This window comes from Rissa tridactyla, chromosome 2 (genome assembly GCF_028500815.1).
Source record: "Rissa tridactyla isolate bRisTri1 chromosome 2, bRisTri1.patW.cur.20221130, whole genome shotgun sequence".
Taxonomy (NCBI): Eukaryota; Metazoa; Chordata; class Aves; order Charadriiformes; family Laridae; genus Rissa; species Rissa tridactyla.
The window spans coordinates 2,851,165-2,871,723 of NC_071467.1; the positions used below are offsets into that span (position 1 = coordinate 2,851,165).

The following is a 20,559-nucleotide window of genomic DNA, read 5'->3' on the forward strand; positions in this document are numbered from 1 at the left end:
TCACAGACTCACAGAATCACAGAATGTTTGAATTCGAAAGGGACCTCAGAGGTCATTTGCTCCAACCTGCGTGCTCAAGCAGGGCCATCTACAGCCAGTTGCCCAGGACCATTATCTGTCCTGGAGCCAGACCATGTCATACTCTTCCAAAGGCAATGGGAAGCCACCAGATCTCAGGGAGAAAAGAGCCGAAGGATAGGTTCGTAAGGCTACTTGGCTCCTGGTGGAGTTTCTGTTGCATGAAGAAACTGTATTCAAGTCTCTGTCTCACGTTCTGGACTACCAACAATTGTGACAGCACCTGTTGTTAAGAGTTCTTCCCAAAGAACTTCCCTGGTTGGTGTCAGTATAACTGAACTCTGGGTTGCTTTTTTGTGCTCGGTGATTTTTTCTTGATTATTTCATATTTCGAGACCTCTCCAAGGAATTTTGTAGCAGCAAACACTGGTTCAAAAGGAGCTCCCAAGTTCTGATTCACACCTCTGGGTACCTTCCACAGGACTGATCTCTCACAAAGGCTGAGTTATATTCCTTGTCCACGTTTTTTTTTCAAGCTTGAGACCAACGCGTGCTGGTGTTTCTCTTCCAAGACGCAATAATGAGGAATTAACATGGAAGGAATGGACATTAGGATGGGCCCATCCACCAGAGCTGCTCATCTGAGGCAGAACTCTCATGCAATCCCCAAAGGCCGTAGTGAGATGACAGCACTGAGAAGCCGAAGAGCTCACCAAAAGAATGTGAAAGCGACAAGGAATAGGTCTCACACAAGCCCAAACAGAGAGTTCAACTGGGGCAGAAGAGGTAAGGGGCAAATGAGACATGGATAAGAAAACAAACAACACCTTCCCCTGATACACAAGGGTTTAGCCACAGAATTATTCAGCAGGACCCCCAACCTTGAGAAGAGAGAAATAAAGTAATATAACTGAACCTTTGCTCAGCTTACGCTGAGCAGAACCAGAAGCTCAACTCCAAACCAAGCCTGACCTCTGAGAGATACTCAAAATTTGGCATTCACCACCAGTTTTTCACACAGAGACTCTGGCTTAGAGCTGAGATCCTGTGGCTCACTGAGTTACTCCGTAAATATGACTCAGGCTGGCACTGAGCTCACCCACATGACCAGTTGCATGAATCAGCTGATTGGCAGTCAACTCTGAAGTTGACTGCAGCTGACCGTATCTGGATTGTCTGTCCTTTCATCATAAGGATTTATCCAAAGAGAATAGCATTGGTGGATGGAGATATTTTGTGGTCTATGGTTGAAACAGATACATGTTGCACACAACACGTCACGGGCAAGAACAGCTAGGAGGTCATATAGACACTTGGAATTTTCCCTTGTCATGGCTTAAACCTGTGCTGAAAGCCTGTCTTGTTTCAGGGAAAGTGCTGAACGTTCATACCAGTTGAGCTTCCTCCCATTTGTCCCGGTTTTCCTCTGATAAAAGATTGCTGACGATCTGGACAAAGTTCTGGAGAAGGGAGACAAAAGAGGAAAAAAGAGGTGGTTAGCCAAATGTAGCATAGGCACAGTGATGTGCAAGGAACATGTGAGAATCAACCGTTCTCCAAGAGGGCTCTCATGGTCCCATTCCCAAAGGGTCCCACAACATTTCACAGGCCTCTGCCCTCAAGGATGTTAATGGCAAAACAGGATTTAGTGAGGCCTTTTTCCAAAGGCCTTCACTTTGACTACTGTATCTGATAAGGCATTGGACTGGGAATATGTCTTGTATCCATTACTAAAGGTTTTTAATAGCATATTAGGTAGATGTCTGTCAGAAACTGGTTAAAACCAGATGACTTTGCATTCTATAAATCCCTTCCTATCCTTTTTTCTGCTATTTCTCTTGTTTATTTCCAGCATAGGGAAACCTTATGGTCCTCTGTATTCTGCAATCAGGCAAGAAAAGCAGTGACTGATCAAAAGGGTGCTGTGCATGGTGGTGTCTTTGCAGCACACTATGAGAAGGAAGGAGATATTTAAAGACATTTTTTTTTTCTCTAGTTTTGCCACCTATTGCAGATCCTGCAGGATCAGTTTAATATTTCAAGCCATGGGGTATGACCTGTCCCAAGGGTATATCTTGTAGCCACTCTGCATGCAAGTGCTGAAAGTAAAACCCTGGGATGAGAAGCCACGAATACATTCTCCCACTTGGGTATCCAATACCACGGGATCATCTTACCTCTAGTAATTAAGCTGTAATCCCTTCCAAATAATATTCTTATATCAATTAGACTCCACAATACTGTGTTATCAGGTTGAAATAGTTCAGAGTGACTTTGGTTTTCAAGTTCTTACTTTATAAACCAGGGAGAACCACCTCTGAAGGAGAGTCTGTTAACACACAAAGGCCTTTCACTTGGGCAGAAAATATTTCATCTTTTCATCAGCATTGTGACAGCTACAAAGGAAGTAATCCAACCTTGACCCCTGTGCATGCACACACACCTCTAACCTAGCCTTGGTCTCCAGGGTATGCATCTCTGCTCACCTGCACATCCCCAGAAGTTGGGCTATGATAAGCCCGACGGAAGATCTCTGTCATGTTCCTGAGTACATCGATGGTGGACAGCAAGTCTCCACTGTAGCTGGTCCCATCCTGGGAGATTTCCACAAGGTTTTGGAGCACTTCTGACAGCCCATCTACCATCAACCCCCGCTGAGCTTTGGAAAGATGTTCCCTGGTCTGAGAAACAGAAACATGACAAACTCTTTAGTGACAGTCAAACTCAAGTTAATGAGCTCAGTGAAGGAATTGCTGGGGGAAGGTTTTTGACCTTCCTTGTAATTTGGAGTGCAGACTAGATGAATCTGATAAATTCTGCTGGCCTGAAAGCCTGTGATATTTTTAAAATGGTAGGAGAGCAGAAGTGAAATTTTCTGTATGCCCACAAAGGAAAGGTTGTATGTAGGTTCAGAACAGATTATTCTACTACACCGACGCTATTCTGCTCATAACCCAAGGCCAGCAAACAAAAGATTTTTGCCCCAGAACCTTGTTTTCTTACAACTAATTTGAAACTATTTTAAGACAGACCGTAGCTTGTCCTGAACAGGAGCGGGCAGTTCTTATAAAGGCAATGACGTTTTGAGGCAAGCCACAGGGTATCAGCAGAAATTCATCATAACCATGATTTTAAGACTAACAAAAAATAAATGGCTTATTCAAAAGTGATACAATCATAGAGATTCTTACTAATAATGTGATAGGAAAGACCTGGTAGGACCTGGATTCTGACAAGATAGCTATTAAAATACCCAGTGAGGAACCATCCGTTGTCCATAAATTGTCCACGCATCACAACTTAAGCAGACAAAAGAGAAGAGCGGGACAGAGCTGGCATCTCCCTTTCACATGGAAACGCTGCTTTCCTTGTTGGCTTTGTTTTTTTGTTTGTTTTTTGTTTGTTTGTTTGGTTGTGGGGTTTTTTTCTGTAATGATAACATTTGTATATATGTTATATATATATAACTATACTTATATAACTTGTAACTTGTAACAGCTATACATTATATATATATAACTATGCTATACTATATCTTGTAACTATAACATTGTAACAAGCATTTAGGGGGGTCCCAAACCTGCTGACCTGAGAAGTCGGTCTCCCTTACCATCATCTGTATGTTCCTATAATCAATAGAAACACACTTGATGTATGTTGGAGGCTCCCAATAAGCTATCCCTTCTTCATCTAAAATGCATCTTCGAAGGATCAGCCCTGGAAGAGGAAAGAAATGAATATGGGAGTGGGAACAGCAAGATGAAAAGCCAAGCACGTTCATGAAGGCCACCCAGGACTGGTCAGTGTATCCACATAGGCAGACCTACCAGCACAACAGGCAGCAGAGGCATCTGCAGACGCCTGAACAACATGTGCAAGCATGTAGGACAGAGTATTTTTATTTTCTTTTCCTGCGTTTTCTTATAGAAGGGCAGGACAGCAAAAGGAACTGGGAATAAAAACAAAGCCTAACAAATCCAGCATGTCTAGTAAAGGAGAAAAGTTTTTTGTGCCCTGGAGGGCAGCTTTTTTCCTGGCTCAGGAAGCTCCACGAGCCTCCCCAGGTGGCATGGTCTGGTATTTGCAACTAAACCAGTCACAGTGGCTTGTGCTGCCTACACAGTCTCAAGGAGAATAAATATCCGACAGCACAATCTTTGCATTAGCTGAAAAGCTCCAAAAGCTGCTTGCAGTCCTCCCCCAGGCACATCCTTAGCTTCAGTCTACAGTGAGTTTTGCAGTGGTGATCACATGCCTTTGCAATGCAGAGGAACAGACATATTAGTGAGGAGGAAAGGGAGAGGGATCACCTTGCCCAAGCAATTATGCCTCTATTTGGAGAGTCTCTGAGGAGCACACTTTGCTGGGTCCACAATCCCCTTGCTATTGCTAAACTATTCAGTGATTTTGCTATGGATACCGCCCTTCTTCTAGGCTAGCATTTGGGATGACACTGACTGTCCCAGGCTGTGTGAGTCAAAGAGAGCTGCAGGGTTTATCTGTGTCTGACAACCTCACTCCAACAAAATAAAACCTTTACATTCGTTACTGACGCTGCTGTCCCCACTTCAGTTCCTGCCCGAGAGTGAGGAACATCCAGCTGAGGACAAGCTCTACCGCCAGCATGTGTCCTGGCACCTTCTTTACACTGCTTTCCACTCCTTGGGGAACATGTGGCCGCTGTCACAACAAGTAATACCTGTATGCCCTGATCCTATCACATCATACCACCATGGTCAGATCATCAACTTGGGCACCTGAAGATACATTTAGAGAGTTGCTATGGTTTCTAAGAAGGAGAGGAGAGTACCTAAGTGTGACTGGATAACACAATTCAGATTTCCTACTTTTGGATACTAGCTTCTTTTCTGGGCAGTGGGGAGAAATATAACACCCAAGTCTAGTGGATTCTAATAAAACCCTACCTGCTTCTGCAGAGCTATTTGTAGATAATGTGGAAAACATACCACAGTCACCCTTAATTGCAATGCTGTCCCAGGACTAGACAGCAGGTGGATGGGAGACCACCTCAGATTCTCCAGTATGAACCAAGAAGTTGTTATAACAATGAAGGACCACAGAAAGCCAGAGAGAGCTGATTTAGCTCTGACTGAAGGAAGTGAAGTTCATTTGTTTGTCTTGTCCTCCCACCACCAGGTTCTTCTCACTTAGGATGTAAGGGATAAAGGATACCCTGAGGGTGGGCCAGCTCCCCGGCCAAGGCATGCGGTCATCCTTACCGGTGGCATTGCGAGGACACCGGACAGCTGCAGCATCCCCAGCGGGTGTCTCTTTCCAAACGACAGAGGCAAGACTTTCCTCGTCACAGATTTCATGGGGCTCTGCAAGGAAGGAAAAACTCCATTGGTAAAGCCTCCTCCTCAGGAGGGACGTGAAAAAGGGAATGGAAACAGTCAACACGGGACCGTGGTCTGGAGCACTGTGGTGTGAGCCAGGAGGCCTGGAGGTGAACTCACAGCTCTGCAGCTGCTTGGCACATGGCCCCTGGCAAAACCACTTAACCTCTCCGGAATTTGCTTTGCCTGTCTGAAAACTGGGCGTCCATCCATCCTGAGGATTAGCTTGCTAATATGCACGTAACAACCTGGGAAAGTCCACTAACATGCTTGCTTTGCCTTGTGGCAGCTCTTTGCAAGAAAGCTGTTGTTGCTAGACCCTTCTAAAGAGTTTTCTTTTCTTGTTTAATGGGTAGATGTCCACCTTTTGTGGGTGAACTCTGTGTCTCCAGAGTCTACTCCTTTCATCCCTCAGGGCTGGATGTGTCTAAAATGAGGCTCAACATAAATAAGTCAGAATAAGTATGAAGGAAAGAACAAAAAGTAGTTGGAAAAAAAGATGGACATATCCCCTGGGTAGACGTCATTCAGGACCTCTGTCTACAGCCATTTTATGTGAGGACACAGGGAAAAGATCTTCGCACTAACAGGCTGGATTTGCATCAGCAGCTCTTTTCCAAACATTGCTGCAGAGTCCAGGAGACTGCAGAAATGTGTTTTGAGACAGAAAACGCTCTTTGGAAGGAGGGTTTCAGATGCTTCCATCTGTGGGTGGAGCTGAGTTGGCCCCATAGTCGGAGGGACCTGGGAAAAAATATTCACGGCAGGAGAGCTTTGTGCTGAGAAACTCACTATTTGCAGCACATAAAATGGAAGGAGCCGTCAAGATGATGTTGAAGCTATTTATCGCTCCTGAGTGTGAGGAGGAGAAAAAATTATATTTAATGGTTTTCAATTGCAACTTTTATTTATTGTATATGTAAAACTACCAATAAAAAGGAAGCTGACTGAATGCTTGCAACTGGTCAGGAAAGGCAGCCGCAAAGCCAAAGCCAACCAGCCATAGAGCCTGGCAGCTGCCCATACCAGGGTCCAGTGGTGCCAGTAGAAAAGGTTGTAGGGAAAATGTACATCTGCTATAAAAAAAGAGGGAAGCCTTGAGTTTTCATGTTTCTCCCAACACAGCAATAACCCTGAAGGCTTTCTTCTACAAGAGATTGTGCAGTGGATGTGCTTACATAGGCCATTCCAGGACTTACATCATGGAGCAAATACCCAGTGAGGGACATAGCCCAGTGATGCCCTGGGTCCAACCTGTCTGTGGGGAATGCTCAAACCAAAGATTATGGATATGGCAAGTCCTACTTCTTTGAAGGACTCATATAAGTCCCAACAAGCTGCCTACACATCACTGCTCCTGGAATCAAGCTCCAAGACTTGAAGACGTGGCTCCAGCCCCAATTGCAGTTTAAAGACAGATTCCTCCTCAGTAGACACTGATAATGGACAACTCACGCTCTCTGCTTGGAAGCAGATGCTCCTTCCTCCATTTCAAAATTCCCTTTTGAGTAATCGCTATTGTAATGAAATCCCAGAGGGAAAGTAGGGCCTCTGCTGTGCTCTGCACATATGCAGAAATAGTCCCTGTGCCAACAGCTCATGACTTCTGTAGATAAGGCAGAACAAGGGTGAAAAAGAGGCATTTTTATTTCCAACCTGTTGACATGTAGGACAGCGAGATTAAGTCACCCACTTGTGACCTGCACATGGTCATCCAGATAGCTTGTGGCAGAGCAGCGAGCTGAATGCAACACTCCTGCCTCCTTGACCAGTGCTTTGGACATGGTGACAGTCTCCACCTCAAACTGGGGTTCAAAGAAGGGTTTGAGGCATGGGGTGGGAAGCGTTTGGCACCCTCGGCTACAAAACAGCAGAGCACATTGAAAAGCAGAGAGGGAACGTGTTCACATCTGACCTCCCCTTTCTCGTCCTCTGACCTGTCAAACCTTCCCTGTCTCACCACCCCTGCAGTCTCCCTGGGGACCACTGAGGGATGCTGTGGATCAGAGATGCTCTTTAGAAATACACTGGTTGTCTGACATTGTCTTGCCAATGAGTGCAGAAGCAATTCCCAGGCCAGGAGAGAATCATTTCATCCTTTTTTTTTTTTTTTTTCTTCTTTTTTTCTTTTTGATGTTGCTTCGTTACAAAATCCTTTTTACCAGAGTAACCTATTTGCACTGGGAGATTTTAATAACTAACCCAATTAAGCTCAATTCTTCTGCTCAAACCAAATCATGCTGGCATTTGATACTTTCTTGGGAACAAATTGAGTGGGTTTATTTTTAGCCTCTGATGACTCCCCACCTTTTCCTTCCCTTGCAAATTAACAACTGCAACGAGACCCTTCTGGTTTTGAACCCTAGCAGGACTTAGTCCCTGAGACATGCCTTTTCCTTTTGAGCACTGTGCAGGCATAAGCCCCCGCAGAAAGAGAAGAAAAGATTGGGTTTGTTCTGCCAGGGCCCCAGCTGGCACACGCTGAAGCTGAACTAAATCTGCATCGCTCTGTAGACACCACCAGACAACCCGGTGCTAAGATTTTCTATGGCTAGGCAGAGCTTTGTGGCTGAGTTAGAAGAGACTCTCACACACCACTGCTAATTGAGAGGCACAGCTTGTAAGGAGAGGTGATGTCTCTTATTAGAGTGTAGTTGGAAAGAGTGAATATGCGTCGCAGCCACACAGCCTCTTTCTCTGTTATCTTTGAGCTAAACGGGCTGAAACTTCCACGCTGGAGTGCTTTGGCTTTTATCTTTGTCTTCAGCAGTTTGCAAGGGAGCCTCAGTGTCAGCTGTCCTCAGTGTGGCAGATCCACCTTCAAAAACATCTGCACCACAACTGTTACCTCTGTGCTGAGCTCCTTCAAAAACATCTGCACCGCAACTGTTACCTCTGTGCTGAGCTCCTTCAAAAACATCTGCACCACAACTGTTACCTCTGTGCTGAGCTCCAGCCTGTCTTTTAGGGAGGCACCCCTTTTCACTAAGACTGCCAGGATACCGCCACGAGAATCTCTCCTGTCTCTCACTGAACTGCTCTGACAATTAATTACCCTTTTGGTCAAAAATCAGGACCTGTTACAATTGATGCAATCTGGCTGTCAACATCATATGGGCCATTGATTCCCTACCAGCAATTTCACCAGGTGCTTAGACTAAGACTGAGAAAGAAAATAAAAATGGTGTGCTTTTTTCTGGCCTCTGTGTACTGTGTGAGAGACAGACAGAAACATTCCCACTTGCAAGTGTTTAGTCCTGCTTATTTTTCACATTAAACGCCAGGTTTTCCCCTGTCCTGCAGCTCACTTGTTTGGAGAGCTCACATTCAGGCTTTGGCACACTTTTTCTCAAAGGGATGATGCTCCCATGGCTGTAGCTAGAGGAGGGTGAGTTTGGGTAAGGCTCTGAACAGATGTAGACACATCTGTCTTTTTTAAAACTAAGTTTTCTGCAGGTCTCCTGGAAACTAGGTAAAGGGTGGGAAACCACTGCAGCATCCTCAGTGCTCAACTACTTCATTGACTTGAGACACTGATATCAGTTTTTGCTATGAGTGTGTCTTTTCCTTTTATGACTCTATGGCAATAAAAGGTGAAAACCATCAAGGCTAGACTGGTGGGACTTGTCAGACATGCACTGAAATCAGCATTGTTACACTGGTTTTGGCAAGAATTAAATCCAGGCCTTGATGTATTTTGTGTCTGGAGTATGGGCAGGGTCCAACCAGTTCACAACTCCTTGTTGCATTCAGCTCTCTGAAAAATGACATTTTTCCAAAATCTCTGTCAGAAAGAGTTAGGGGTTTGGGGTACATACCAGGACACTTTCTGTCGTTGCACTGCTTATACTCTTCTTTGGGACCCTGGCAAGTCTCTCCACCGAAGAAGGGTCCATAGCACACACGGTCACGTCTCTGCGTCCCACCTCCACATGTGGTGGTGCAGCTGCCCCACACTCCCCAGGCCTGCCACTTCCCATCCACTGGAGATGAAAAAGAGGAGAGAAACAGCCTGTCACGTCCCAAACATAATCTGCAACAGAACAGGGCAAGGTCCTAAGGTGAACACTGGAACATAGGGTGAGTAGACCATGGCTTGGTGGGAAGGGAGTTCTCCAGTCTTGGATATTTGTTTGATCCTCAACAGACATGAAATCAGTGCGTGCTCTTTCCCATTGCAGCAGCCTCTTTATATCTCAGGGTGCTCTTGTGTTTCTCCTCAGTATCCTCCCCCACTGCAAAAAACAGCCCTAACTCTTTCTTTGCACTCAGATTTGGGTCCGTGCTCATGAATGGTCCCCAGGTAGGCAGGGATTCAACTTGCCTGGCAGCCACATCTGCCAGCCAAAGTACATAGCTTGAGTTGGTTGTACAATGCATGAGTGAAAACAGACCTTGCCAGAGCTGGTCCAGAGAGTTAGAGAGAAACCCTTGGGTAAGAAAGCATGAAGAAACATCAAATAAACTTCCCTCCAGCTGTTTCCATTGTACTGTTGTTTCATGTGCCTTGGAAAGAGGTTTGGGACATTGTCTCACTATATTGTATCTTCTCCCAACATCTTTACAGATTCAGTGGAAATGCTACTTCCTTTATGTTAACAATGGCATTTATCAAAATTCTTCTTATTTTACGTTAACAATAGCATTTATCAAAGCACTATAAAAATGTTAATTAGCCCTCACAACAAGCCTGCAAGGTAGGGAAACATTCTCCTCTGCTGCATCACAGATGAGAAACAACAACTGAGTGACAGAACTAGAGCAAAGACCTAAATCTCCTGATTCTTATTTGGGTTTTAATTAGGAGATAACATGTCATCTTGGGTTGAATAACTCCTTTTGGGAGGGGGGGGGATCCCTCTCTTCTTCTCCAAGAAGTAGAAAAATATTATCATAAAAAAGGGACAGCACCAACCTCTGATGCTTTCTCTGGTGACACCGTCTGCAGTGGAAGCCATGACCAACATTGCTTTAATAAAAAACTCTGAAAGCAGTGAGACAATATGTTGCCTAAAAAAAAACGAGGCCCTTTTTGTCTTTGAAGATCTCCATAAGTTGCAAAGAAGGAGAAAGATACCTAAACACCAAAACCTACTAGAGACCATGTAGGAATGTCCAATACCTGTGTTAAATACTGCTTACATTCTGCTGCAGATGGTGATGCTACCAGAAAAGATAAGGATTCCCTGAGTAAACAGGCATACCAGGCTGAAGAGCTACTGGCTTCTATGTTTGTGGAGTGGAGAGACCAACACCTGCTCACCTAGGCAAAGTATGAAAAGTACGTCAAAGGGCTGAGTTGTTTCTGGCTGTCCCTGTTCTCTTGGAAATGGGAGAAAACCCTCTCCATCTTAGGGATCCATTCCTCCTCAGTCCTGTGGTCTAACAGGGAGAGCCAGTGAAAGGACTAAGAGAAGCATGGTAAGAAAAATTGGTTGCTGATCAATCTTGAAGGCTTCTAGATATTCAAGCTTTGTTTCCCGTGTCAGAATATTTTCCTCACTTCCTGTCTCAATTAGACCTTTTGCAATGGCGTCCCCCAAGAGTTATGCACAGAAAGGAGGAAACTGCACCTGCAGCATTATAGTGCTGGTGTCAGTCTGAGAAATGAAGACTTCTGGCATTAGGTGTGCTCTGGTATCTGCTTCAATTTTCTTTGCTTCTCCCGCATGAAATTGCTCTGCTGGAGCCCACAGTCCGTGGTATGAAGACACGGTGATTATTCTGTATGTAAGGTACTGGCTACAACAGCTGGGTCAGCAGAGATTATTGCTATTATTATTATTACTGCTGTTGTTATTATTACTATTTTAAGACACAGATAGATAAGTAAGTGACAAGTCTTAGGCATGAATCAAGGCTTCATAGTGCCAGATTTAGTCATAGATAAGGTTCAAAGCTATGATACAGTAGTGGTTGCTTCCGTTTGCTTCAACTATAACTGGGAGTGGTAGGAGAAGAGGAACACCAAAAAAAAAAAAAAAAAAAAAAAAGAAAAGAGGGTTTAATTGATATTTTGGTTTGGCTTTTTTAGCACATTCTGAAAACTGGTATCTAAGGTTAGAAAGACATTTTCCCTGTGGATAATCACTCACCTCTCTGGGGTCTCCTGGAGCGTTTGTCGGCTATGGATTTTGGCTTGCATGGTCTGTTGGTATGATCCACAGCCTCCTTACTACTGCATTACTGCTGAAAACTCTGCAACTCTTCCCCAGAGAGATTAGGAGGGAATTTTACAAAAGCCTATCTGGGACTGCAGAGAAGGATGACCCAAGAGAAAGAAAAAAGTCATTTGTCACTGACCTGGACATTGGCGTAAGAAGCAGTCCCTGGTCTCCACCCAGTGTCCCTGGCATTCGGCTCCCCCGTAGGAGGGTCCATTGCACTCCCTCGTCCGCTGTTGGGTGCCGTTGGAGCAGGAGGCAGAGCAGGAGCTCCAGCTCGACCACTCATTCCAGTTGCCGTCCACTGAGTGGCCCAAAGAGAGAAAACAAAACGGAATGTGAAAATCGCTCCCACTGGAAAGAGGCATGTGCCTTTGCCTACAAGGGACCAACGCAGGGGAGGGCAAACTGGAGTCCCAAAGTTTTAGAGGGAAAAGATCATCAAAAAAAAAGTTCAGACAACAGTGGCAATGGCAATCTGTTGGGATCCTCTGCAACCTCCGATGGATATGTTATGGCCCAGCAGGATGCAAGTGCTGTAACATTTCAAATTTTTTGTCCATACATAACACCATGAAAGTTGAAATTATTGATATCACACATTCCAACATAAAAGTCAAAACTATTAATATTGCTGATCCCAACATAACATCAAAATATAGATCATGATTTCATTGAAGATTTTGAAGGAATCAATACATTACCATGACATTTCCCATTTTGGGCAATCAACACTTTTTGAGGGAACTAATTTTTCACCAGAGCAATGCACAAGTCTACAGGGAAGGAAGTTTCTCAAGCACCCAAATGCTCTGTTTTTCATTAAAGCACATACAGAAACTTGAATTGTGGAGTTATTCTCAGGAATTCATGCTGCTAGCCGGGAAATGCTCAGAGCAAAGGTGTACTTAACAGGAGACCATGAACAGAGTGCGTGTGTGTGGTCAATGTACTTCTCTCATGGCTGAATTAACACTGACAGGCTTGATATGACTCTACACAGCAGTGTCTTTGATAATTAAATACAGGAGGGAGGGACAAGTGAGGTTATAATAGGGATGGGGTTGGAGAGAAACATGAATACATCTTATTAGGTGGTACAGTGTGAGGCATTCCCAAGTGTGGCAGCTACACTCTAATTGGTCACTGATCAACAGATTCATCACCCAGTCTGCTATTCCTGGAGCACTTTTTTCTCATAAGCAGCGGTCATCATGCTCTGTTTAGCTCTCACTAGCTGCTAGCTCTCACTCAAAAAACCAACCTGAACCCCTGAAAAGTCTGAATTCTGGCTCAAATCACGTTGCTGTAGATTGCAGTTCATTTTTTTTGGCTTTGTTTTTCAGTCCAAATATATATATGCCTGCTCCCCTGTGTAATCTGCAAGGATTTAAACAGCCCTGAATAATCCCCATTGCAATTGAGCAGCTTTTTGTGTGCAAGCATGGAAAAAAAAATGTCAAAAACATCCAAATGAGCAACTGTTAACTCAGAAGGGGTCACGTGAGCTCAGAAGGTGTGAAAAATCAAACATGCATAAAGGTACTTCCAAAAGGTGTTTGTTTTTAGCAATCCAAGCTTGATGTTTTCATCATGCATAAATTCAAGGCATCTTGTCAGTGCCTATCAATTTCAAGGAGGGGAAATGCAAGAAGTGGTGACTGACAGGTGATTCCTCCCTGGAAATGATCCAAAACCCCACAAAGTAGATCCTACCAGGTGTAAATTAGTGTATCTTTTCTGACTGAAGGTAGTGCTCCTAGTTTCCATGAACTGATGGTGTCTGCCCCTCATTAGCATTCCTCTATGTTGGAAAAGTGAGATTGCATTTACAAAGTAAATGTTGCATTCGACAAAAAAGTTGCATTTACCAAAAAAGTTGCATTTACCAAAGCCCCACCTGCTGCTGTGGAAGTGGTGATTGGAAGCTCACCACAACTGTGAGCATTTGGAGACGGGAAAATAAAAGAAAGACACATCCATAAATTGCTCATTCAGTGGGGGCTAAGGAACAAAAAATTTTCTTTGAGATGAGAGATTATTTATTCATGGACTGTAATTTCAAAGACAGGTGAGAAATGGAAAAACAGAGATGGCCACGTTGCATCTCCAGACACGTGCACTGACGCAAAAATGTCACTTGAGGAAGATGCTGAGGGCTGTCCATCACAGCCGCAGCAAGGACTGCTCAATGCCATTGTCACACCGTGGCATGAATCTGTCAAAAATGTTCATTGGAGGCTGGCTGGTGTCGTCTATTCAGAGATCAGCATTGTCTTCCCCCTTCTCTCTCTTTGAAGGACTTGAGACTCAGCCTGTAATACCTATTGCTCCGGAGGAACAAAAGCTCTGTTGTCCCTGCAGCAGAACATTTTTATCAGTTGTAGTAATAAATCCTCAGAGCGGGACGGTAATATGCGATATGACCGTCTGGTGTGTCAAGCGCTGAGCAGCTCCCATTGTTGTGCTTCAGTGGGTCCCTCAACGCTGTACTCATTTGGCACTGCAAAGCCACTGATTGCCTTTGTGGCATTAATTAGAGATGAAGTCTTGCAATTGGGCTGCTTGTCTTTTCCACCACTGTTTTTTTCGCTGCGGTGTATCCACATATTTATTTGTATTTAAATTAATTATGGATCAATGTTAACTCAGGGTATGCTTTATTGCCCAAGCAATGCCAGGTCTGACTTCTTCAATTTGTCTTTTTATGACAGAGCCAATTTCGTGTCTGGGATGCTCTTATTCCGAGCAGAGTCTCCTGGACAACGGACAGAAATCCAAGGATAGTTACTTGGGGTGAAAACTGGGTGGGAAATGCCAGGAGGCTTCTCACAAATGTTTTCATAAAGTTCTCATTACTCCCACAATCCCTCTCCTCCTCCGGGGACATAATAATGTCTTATAATGTTTCTCATTAAACTGGAAAAATGTCAGTTGGCATTACCCTGGGACAGGGGAGGAGTGTTAGGGAGGTCCTTCGTGTCCAACTCGTGTTCACCAGGACATCCTGAGTTAAATTAATGGGGATTCTGTGGTAAACCCAGGGCATGGTTCAGGGGAAGGAAGCCACAGGATTTCCAGCAGGTAAAAGGCATTTAATCCTGAGGTTTCTTTCTTGAGGTTTCAAAGCAAAACTTGGGGAGAGACATTTGGAAGTGAAGTCTAGGGGTAGGAAAGAGGTACTTAAAAGTATTAAAATATGGCATGGAAGGCTCTCAGGAGTCTCTTAGTCCATCTCACCACCCAAAGCAGAATCAAGTACAGAGAAAACTTGCATATATAGTGAATTAATGCAAGTATATTGCTAGCAATTAGAACTATTAATTAATTCCAGCACAATAACAAGCCCAGTCAGGCAAAATAACTTTAAACCATTCACTGGAGATAACAGGTGAGGAGCTTAAGATGGTCTTGGGAATAGTAGTGATAGCTGAGCCAGTTCAGATCCAACCTATATAACATGTCCTCAGTGTTATTACATGGGGCAAATCAAACATAAGACAATGCTGAGACAAATAACACCAGAAAGCATGTCTAGGTTGCTCCTCCAATGTGTCATTTCCTTGTAGAGGATCCTCTTCAGGACGGTCCAGAGTGTGTGCTCATTCAGCTGAGACAGCTACAGACCCACTTGATGAACCATGAGTGGACATCTTCGGAGGTGAGAAGACCTGCTGGAGGGAAGGCTTTGAATCTCTAACTGCCTTACCTGGGCAAAGTGCAATGTTGCAGAACTTTGTTTGTTTCTCTGGGCCTTCGCAGGGGTTTCCACCAAATTGTGGGGGCTTGCATGTGCGGGTCCGATCCCTGTACCCTCTCCCGCATGTGGAAGAGCACAAGCTCCATGGAGACCACTCGTCCCAGGTGCCATGCACTGCAATCAAAGAAGAAGTAAGTTTCCTCTCCAAAGGACATCTGGCGAAACAAGTGAGACCACAGAGCACAGCATCTTCCCACCCAGAATGAACAGCATGTGAGAAGTGAGTGTGGGAAGGACAAGAACAAACCAACCCAAAATGTGCAAGAGGAACATCACATAATTTTTCATGCCTTGGTATTGACACCAAGTGTCTGTTACTTTCCAGTCTATTTGAATTAAATCAAAATGCACTTCTAATTGACCCTATTTTTTTAGATTTTTGAGCCAAGGGAAAAGGGCATTTCTTGAGCAAAAATGCAATTAACTATAGAGGAACAAAAAGCCCACCACCCTTTGGGAAGCAGCATCACCATCATTTTGCCACTTCTTACCCTTACTTCTCTCCCTCAACACATTTTCTCATTGAATTGTCAAAGGCTAATGCACTCCCAAGCTCTCAGAAAAGCTGTAGTCTGGCTACTAATTACTATCATACGTCAGTGGCACCATAGGGGCAAAGCTAGGGAGACTTGGAAGAACAAAATGGGATGGGCAACATGCTCCAATAGTGCTCAGGCCAGCACTTGTAACTCCTGGAATTAGATATCTAAAGCCTTCTAATCTATCTTAATCTAATCTTCTCCAATCTAATCTAATCTAATCTAATCTAGCCAGGCTATTTATGGAAGTTTAGTCACTGTAATCTCTAGAGGCCAAATGTTACAAGAATGTACCGATCTCTCTTAAGGGACTTCATCCAGTTTTACGAGAGAAGCTAATGCAAAATCAATAATGTTTCAGAAAAAAACACAACAACAAACAAACAGAAAAAAACACCAATAAATGAAACTGTTTCCAGTCCTTCATTGTTTGCTAACAGAGTCTGATCCCCCAGTATGAGGAAAGGGTGTTCAAACTTAAATTTTGCAATTGTCACCAAGCATCTCGCATGATAAGAGATAATTAAAGGAGGGAATGCAGAAAAGAGGACAGGAAAACAGCTTGGTGGTTTCAACATAGTAAGGCTGGTTCTGAACAATGATATTGTTAGTTGGGAGTCATGAATAACACACGTGCTTTAATAGTATGATTCTTCAAAATAATGTCCAGGCTCCCCAGACTGTACTTTTTCATCAAAATTGTGGAGTATGAAACCAGAGACGACGTCTGGCTCGATTCATAAACATACAAGCAGCCTAAGTTTTTCATGTTGATTTTGCAATGGTGTGCCCAGTGTTGGCATCTGAGCAGCTGAAAGTGTCTCCTGGTGCTTCCCTTTCCTGTCCCATGCTTGGAAACACCCCAAAGGCTACACACCTTTCAGACCTACTGTGTTTGTTGCCTTTAGATAGCACAGAATTGTCCTTACCATGCAAATCAAGTGCTCATCTAAAAGGTGCTTGGTCTAGCAAAGGTCTCTGTAGGAGGCTTTAGGGTAAAAGCAGAAGGAAGAGGAAATAAAAAACACCTCCCTCCAAGCAGATATCACAGTGGAGATATCACAGTCCTCTGTGCATCTCCCTTCCCCTTCTGCCCATGTATGTATGGAGTTCTCAGCCCACCTGGGCACACAGCAGAGTTGTTGCACTGTCTCTGCTCCCGGAGAGGGCCACTGCACTGAGTACTGTAGGAAGACGACACGCAGAACCTCGTCCTGGTCTGCCAGCCCTCCCCGCAGGTGGTTGAACACACACTCCACGGGGACCATTCCTCTGCCGCCGGGTCACCTGTTGGGATTGGAGCAGAAGGTGAGAACATGGCATCCTTGGTCCTGGGTCCTCCAGTGCTTTCCATGTTGCACTTCACAAGTTGCTGGCAATACAGGACAGGGCAATGTGGGACAGCAAGGTTGCAAGGGGATTGGTGAGAAAATGTGAGGGTTGACAATGGGCTAAAAGTTTTTTGGGCATACTGCGTAGAGCTTGTAATTCACGCACACAAAAAAAGGGAAGGACACTGTGGAATCATCACGGCACTGGACTGGGCAGGTTCCACTACTGATGACGAGGTGGTGTAGCCACTACAGAACTTTGTAAACTGGGATACGTATCATCTACTCAGAAAGTACTAATTAAGTAACAGTGATTAGGCAGATATCGTGAATGTTTCCATATTTGAGCAGTCGTAAGGCTTCAGCTCCTTTTCCTGCCTTCTCACAGCCCCTACCAATGCAGATTGGCAGTGGAGTAGAAGACAAAATAGAAGAAGACAGTGCCTGAGAAGGACATTGGCTGAAGTAATCCCACAGAGCTTTCTCTTGTCATTTCCTTCACCTGCGGAGAAGACCTGTTTTGAGCATGTGACATGGAACAAGGCTGACTGTTCCCAGGCATCATACAGTCCCTATCAACTGCTTACCTGAAGGGGCAGTATTGGAAAGGTAAGTAAGGCATACCCTTGAACAAGAGATGGGAGTGGAAAGCAATGAGACATATTCCCTTTGTCATTAATATCCCTGCAGACAGATGCTCATGCCAGGGGTGTTTCAGCCAGGCCATAGGCTCCAGATAAGTCACCAGAAACATGACACGTGCAGGGAAAACACGGTTTTCCATTAGTTTCATAGGCATATCCTTGAGAAAATGCCTTTCTCCCCAGATGAAAACTTGTTGTTTCATTTAATTGAGCCCTGCATCGTTTGGGGTTTGAGATTTTTTATGTATTACTAATGATTACACATAATAAACCTGGAAGATAACATTTGGTATGCATAGTACACAGGCATATGGCACAAATAAACACCAACACATCTTTGAGGATGCATAATAGAGGGACATACCCTTCTAGTAACAAGTTCTTCAGAACATCACACTGCACTATGTCACATCATAACCAGATGCATCTGGCAGACTACAGACGATATAAGAAGGATCACCAGGTGCAGCAGGCAAGCATGACTTCAGGGGTCATTAAAATATGTCACACCTTGAGCTGCACCCAGCACTTGAATGTGTTTTCCTGCACCACCGTCCGATTCCCAAAGAAAACTGGACAGTAGATGCTATATTGGTTTGACCAGCTGCCACGTGGAGCATGAAAGAGACTCTAGCAGTGGGCTGCTACAGCTTGATCTCACCCTCAGTGTGGGTTATAAACCAGCTGCATGAACGCTGGTGTCAGTACAGGAACTGTGATGGGGACTGTAAGGTTTGCAAACTACCAAACTGCCCAATGCTACCTCAGCTGACCTAAAGCTGTGCATGTCTGACTTCTTCCTCAAGGTGGTATATTTATTTACTAGTGTCTTAAGGGAGTTTTCTGTGTGCAATGACATTTTATGCAGGATTTCAAGTATTTATGGCTCTCATCAATCTGCTCATTGGGATTTTTGGTAGTTATCTGTGTTATTTGTTATGTGTCACGCTTTTCAGCGCATCTGCTTTGAGTGTCTCCAGTCATTCAGGCAGTTGGTAGTTCAAAGTATGCCCATTAATTGGAGGTTGATGAATCAATATGTGCAAGCCTGTTGAAGGAGAAAAGTGTAGAGGAAGACCTGTGATTGATACAAAGTGGACAGGTTTTCATTCCTTCATTTACTTGCTGGGGTCAGAAAGAGGTGGAGGTAAGGATGAGTCTTTCTCCACCTCATCTATGCCATTGCAACGATTATCATAAGACATAACTGCTTTCGTTCATTAAGCCAAAGTTGTTCAATACTGTTTCCCCTTGCTTTTGCATTTTGTCTCATTAATCTACCCAGTTGGTTCCAGTTAGATAAATGTTATCAACCTTGGTCTTTCTCTGGGATGTATCGGAGACCATGTGTGTTTTGAGGCCTTTGGGCTTCAAGAAAACATTGCTCCCATACCCTGTTTCTCAAGTATTAGATCTAATGGTATACAAAGATCTGCATTTCCATGGTAATTTTTCTGCCTTTCCGATAAGGAACTCAACTGGCTCTGTCAGACAGACAGTCCTGTGAAACTCCGAGTTCACCACCAGCAAGTTACCTTTTTGGTACTGTCATTTCAGTATTTGCCATTGAGAGTGGCCCAGATTTCAGGAGATGATTCTTTGGCCCACAAATCCCAACCATTCCTGCAACTGTCCTGCTTGGACACCGCACCGACAGACGATGCCTTTGCATTACTCAGAGAACCCCTCCATCAACCTTGGACAACCTCCCCAATACTGCACCCAGCAGCATCAATTCTCTCAGTGGAATAGAGCTGGGATTTTTCAGTAGTCAAACAGTGCAGGCTTGTGCCCAAAAGTCTTTCTGAGGCCAGAAGTGGGACAGGGGAAACCTGCAGAGACACAGTGGCCTCCTCCATCAGCAATTCATGGCTTGGAGAGCCTTCCATCCCACCACCTCTCCACTCAGATCTGGCTCTGTGGTTTTACAATCTCTATATTCAGACAAGAGTTAGTGTGTCACTAGGTGAATGAATGGCATTTTTGAACCAAATTCAGCCTCTTCTGCCTCTTTCCCCTTCTTCATTATTTTTGGCCTTTGCCCTTTCACAGTAGAAATATCTATGATTAGAGGTAAATCTCCTCAATTATCATCTCTCACATTGCACTAACACCTGTGGGGTTTTTTTAAAATCTATAATATAGATTCTTTTCCAAGTGCTGGTTACTCCTTTGGGTTTCATCTCATTTTGAACTAAGCAATATATCTCCGCCTAGGGCACTATGTCCTGTCTAGTCTCAAACATTGCAGAAATTCAACAGATTTTCAAAGCATGACAGACCCAGTTCTGAGATGATCTGAGGCATCAGGACAAGGTCTCTCATTCACCACCCAAGAGAAGCAGAATATTGTCCATCACTAAAACTGTGGATGAGAAGAATTTCTGCACTGCTGTGGGTCAGACTGGAACAAATATAAATTACTGGATTCAATATCTTCCAACTATTTAACCCAGAAGTGGATCCTGGCTCTGATTTTTGATATAAGGACAAGAGTCTACCATGCTCATCATGTTTGGAAGCCCCTTAAAACAACTCAGTACTGTCATATAACTAGACCCACCAGAGATGCCCTCCACCAAATTGGTCTTCATTCCCCAGAGGACAAGGGGCCGTTCACTGCCCTTCCTCATGACAGGTGCCTGTAGAGAGATGTCTCTGCAGGATTGACCTTTGATTAGTCCTGTGATGCTCCAGGCTAGCTTGGGGATTAAGAGGTGTGTACCAAAGGAGTTCCCAGGGGCAA

General features: G+C 44.3%; 1 protein-coding gene across 1 annotated transcript in view; it reads right to left on the bottom strand.

Moving 5' to 3' along the window:
• Nucleotides 1-20,559, bottom strand: part of ADGRB1 (adhesion G protein-coupled receptor B1) — a 211,657-nt gene that overhangs the window by 134,419 nt on the left and 56,679 nt on the right. Inside the window, exons 4-11 of the mRNA XM_054191453.1 lie at nucleotides 16,961-17,125; nucleotides 15,251-15,413; nucleotides 11,679-11,854; nucleotides 9,194-9,358; nucleotides 5,259-5,360; nucleotides 3,629-3,735; nucleotides 2,505-2,699; nucleotides 1,410-1,478 (exon numbers count right to left, since the gene is read on the bottom strand). Of these exons, the coding sequence (XP_054047428.1) occupies nucleotides 1,410-1,478; nucleotides 2,505-2,699; nucleotides 3,629-3,735; nucleotides 5,259-5,360; nucleotides 9,194-9,358; nucleotides 11,679-11,854; nucleotides 15,251-15,413; nucleotides 16,961-17,125 (1,142 nt within the window). The remainder of the gene's footprint in view (nucleotides 1-1,409; nucleotides 1,479-2,504; nucleotides 2,700-3,628; nucleotides 3,736-5,258; nucleotides 5,361-9,193; nucleotides 9,359-11,678; nucleotides 11,855-15,250; nucleotides 15,414-16,960; nucleotides 17,126-20,559) is intronic.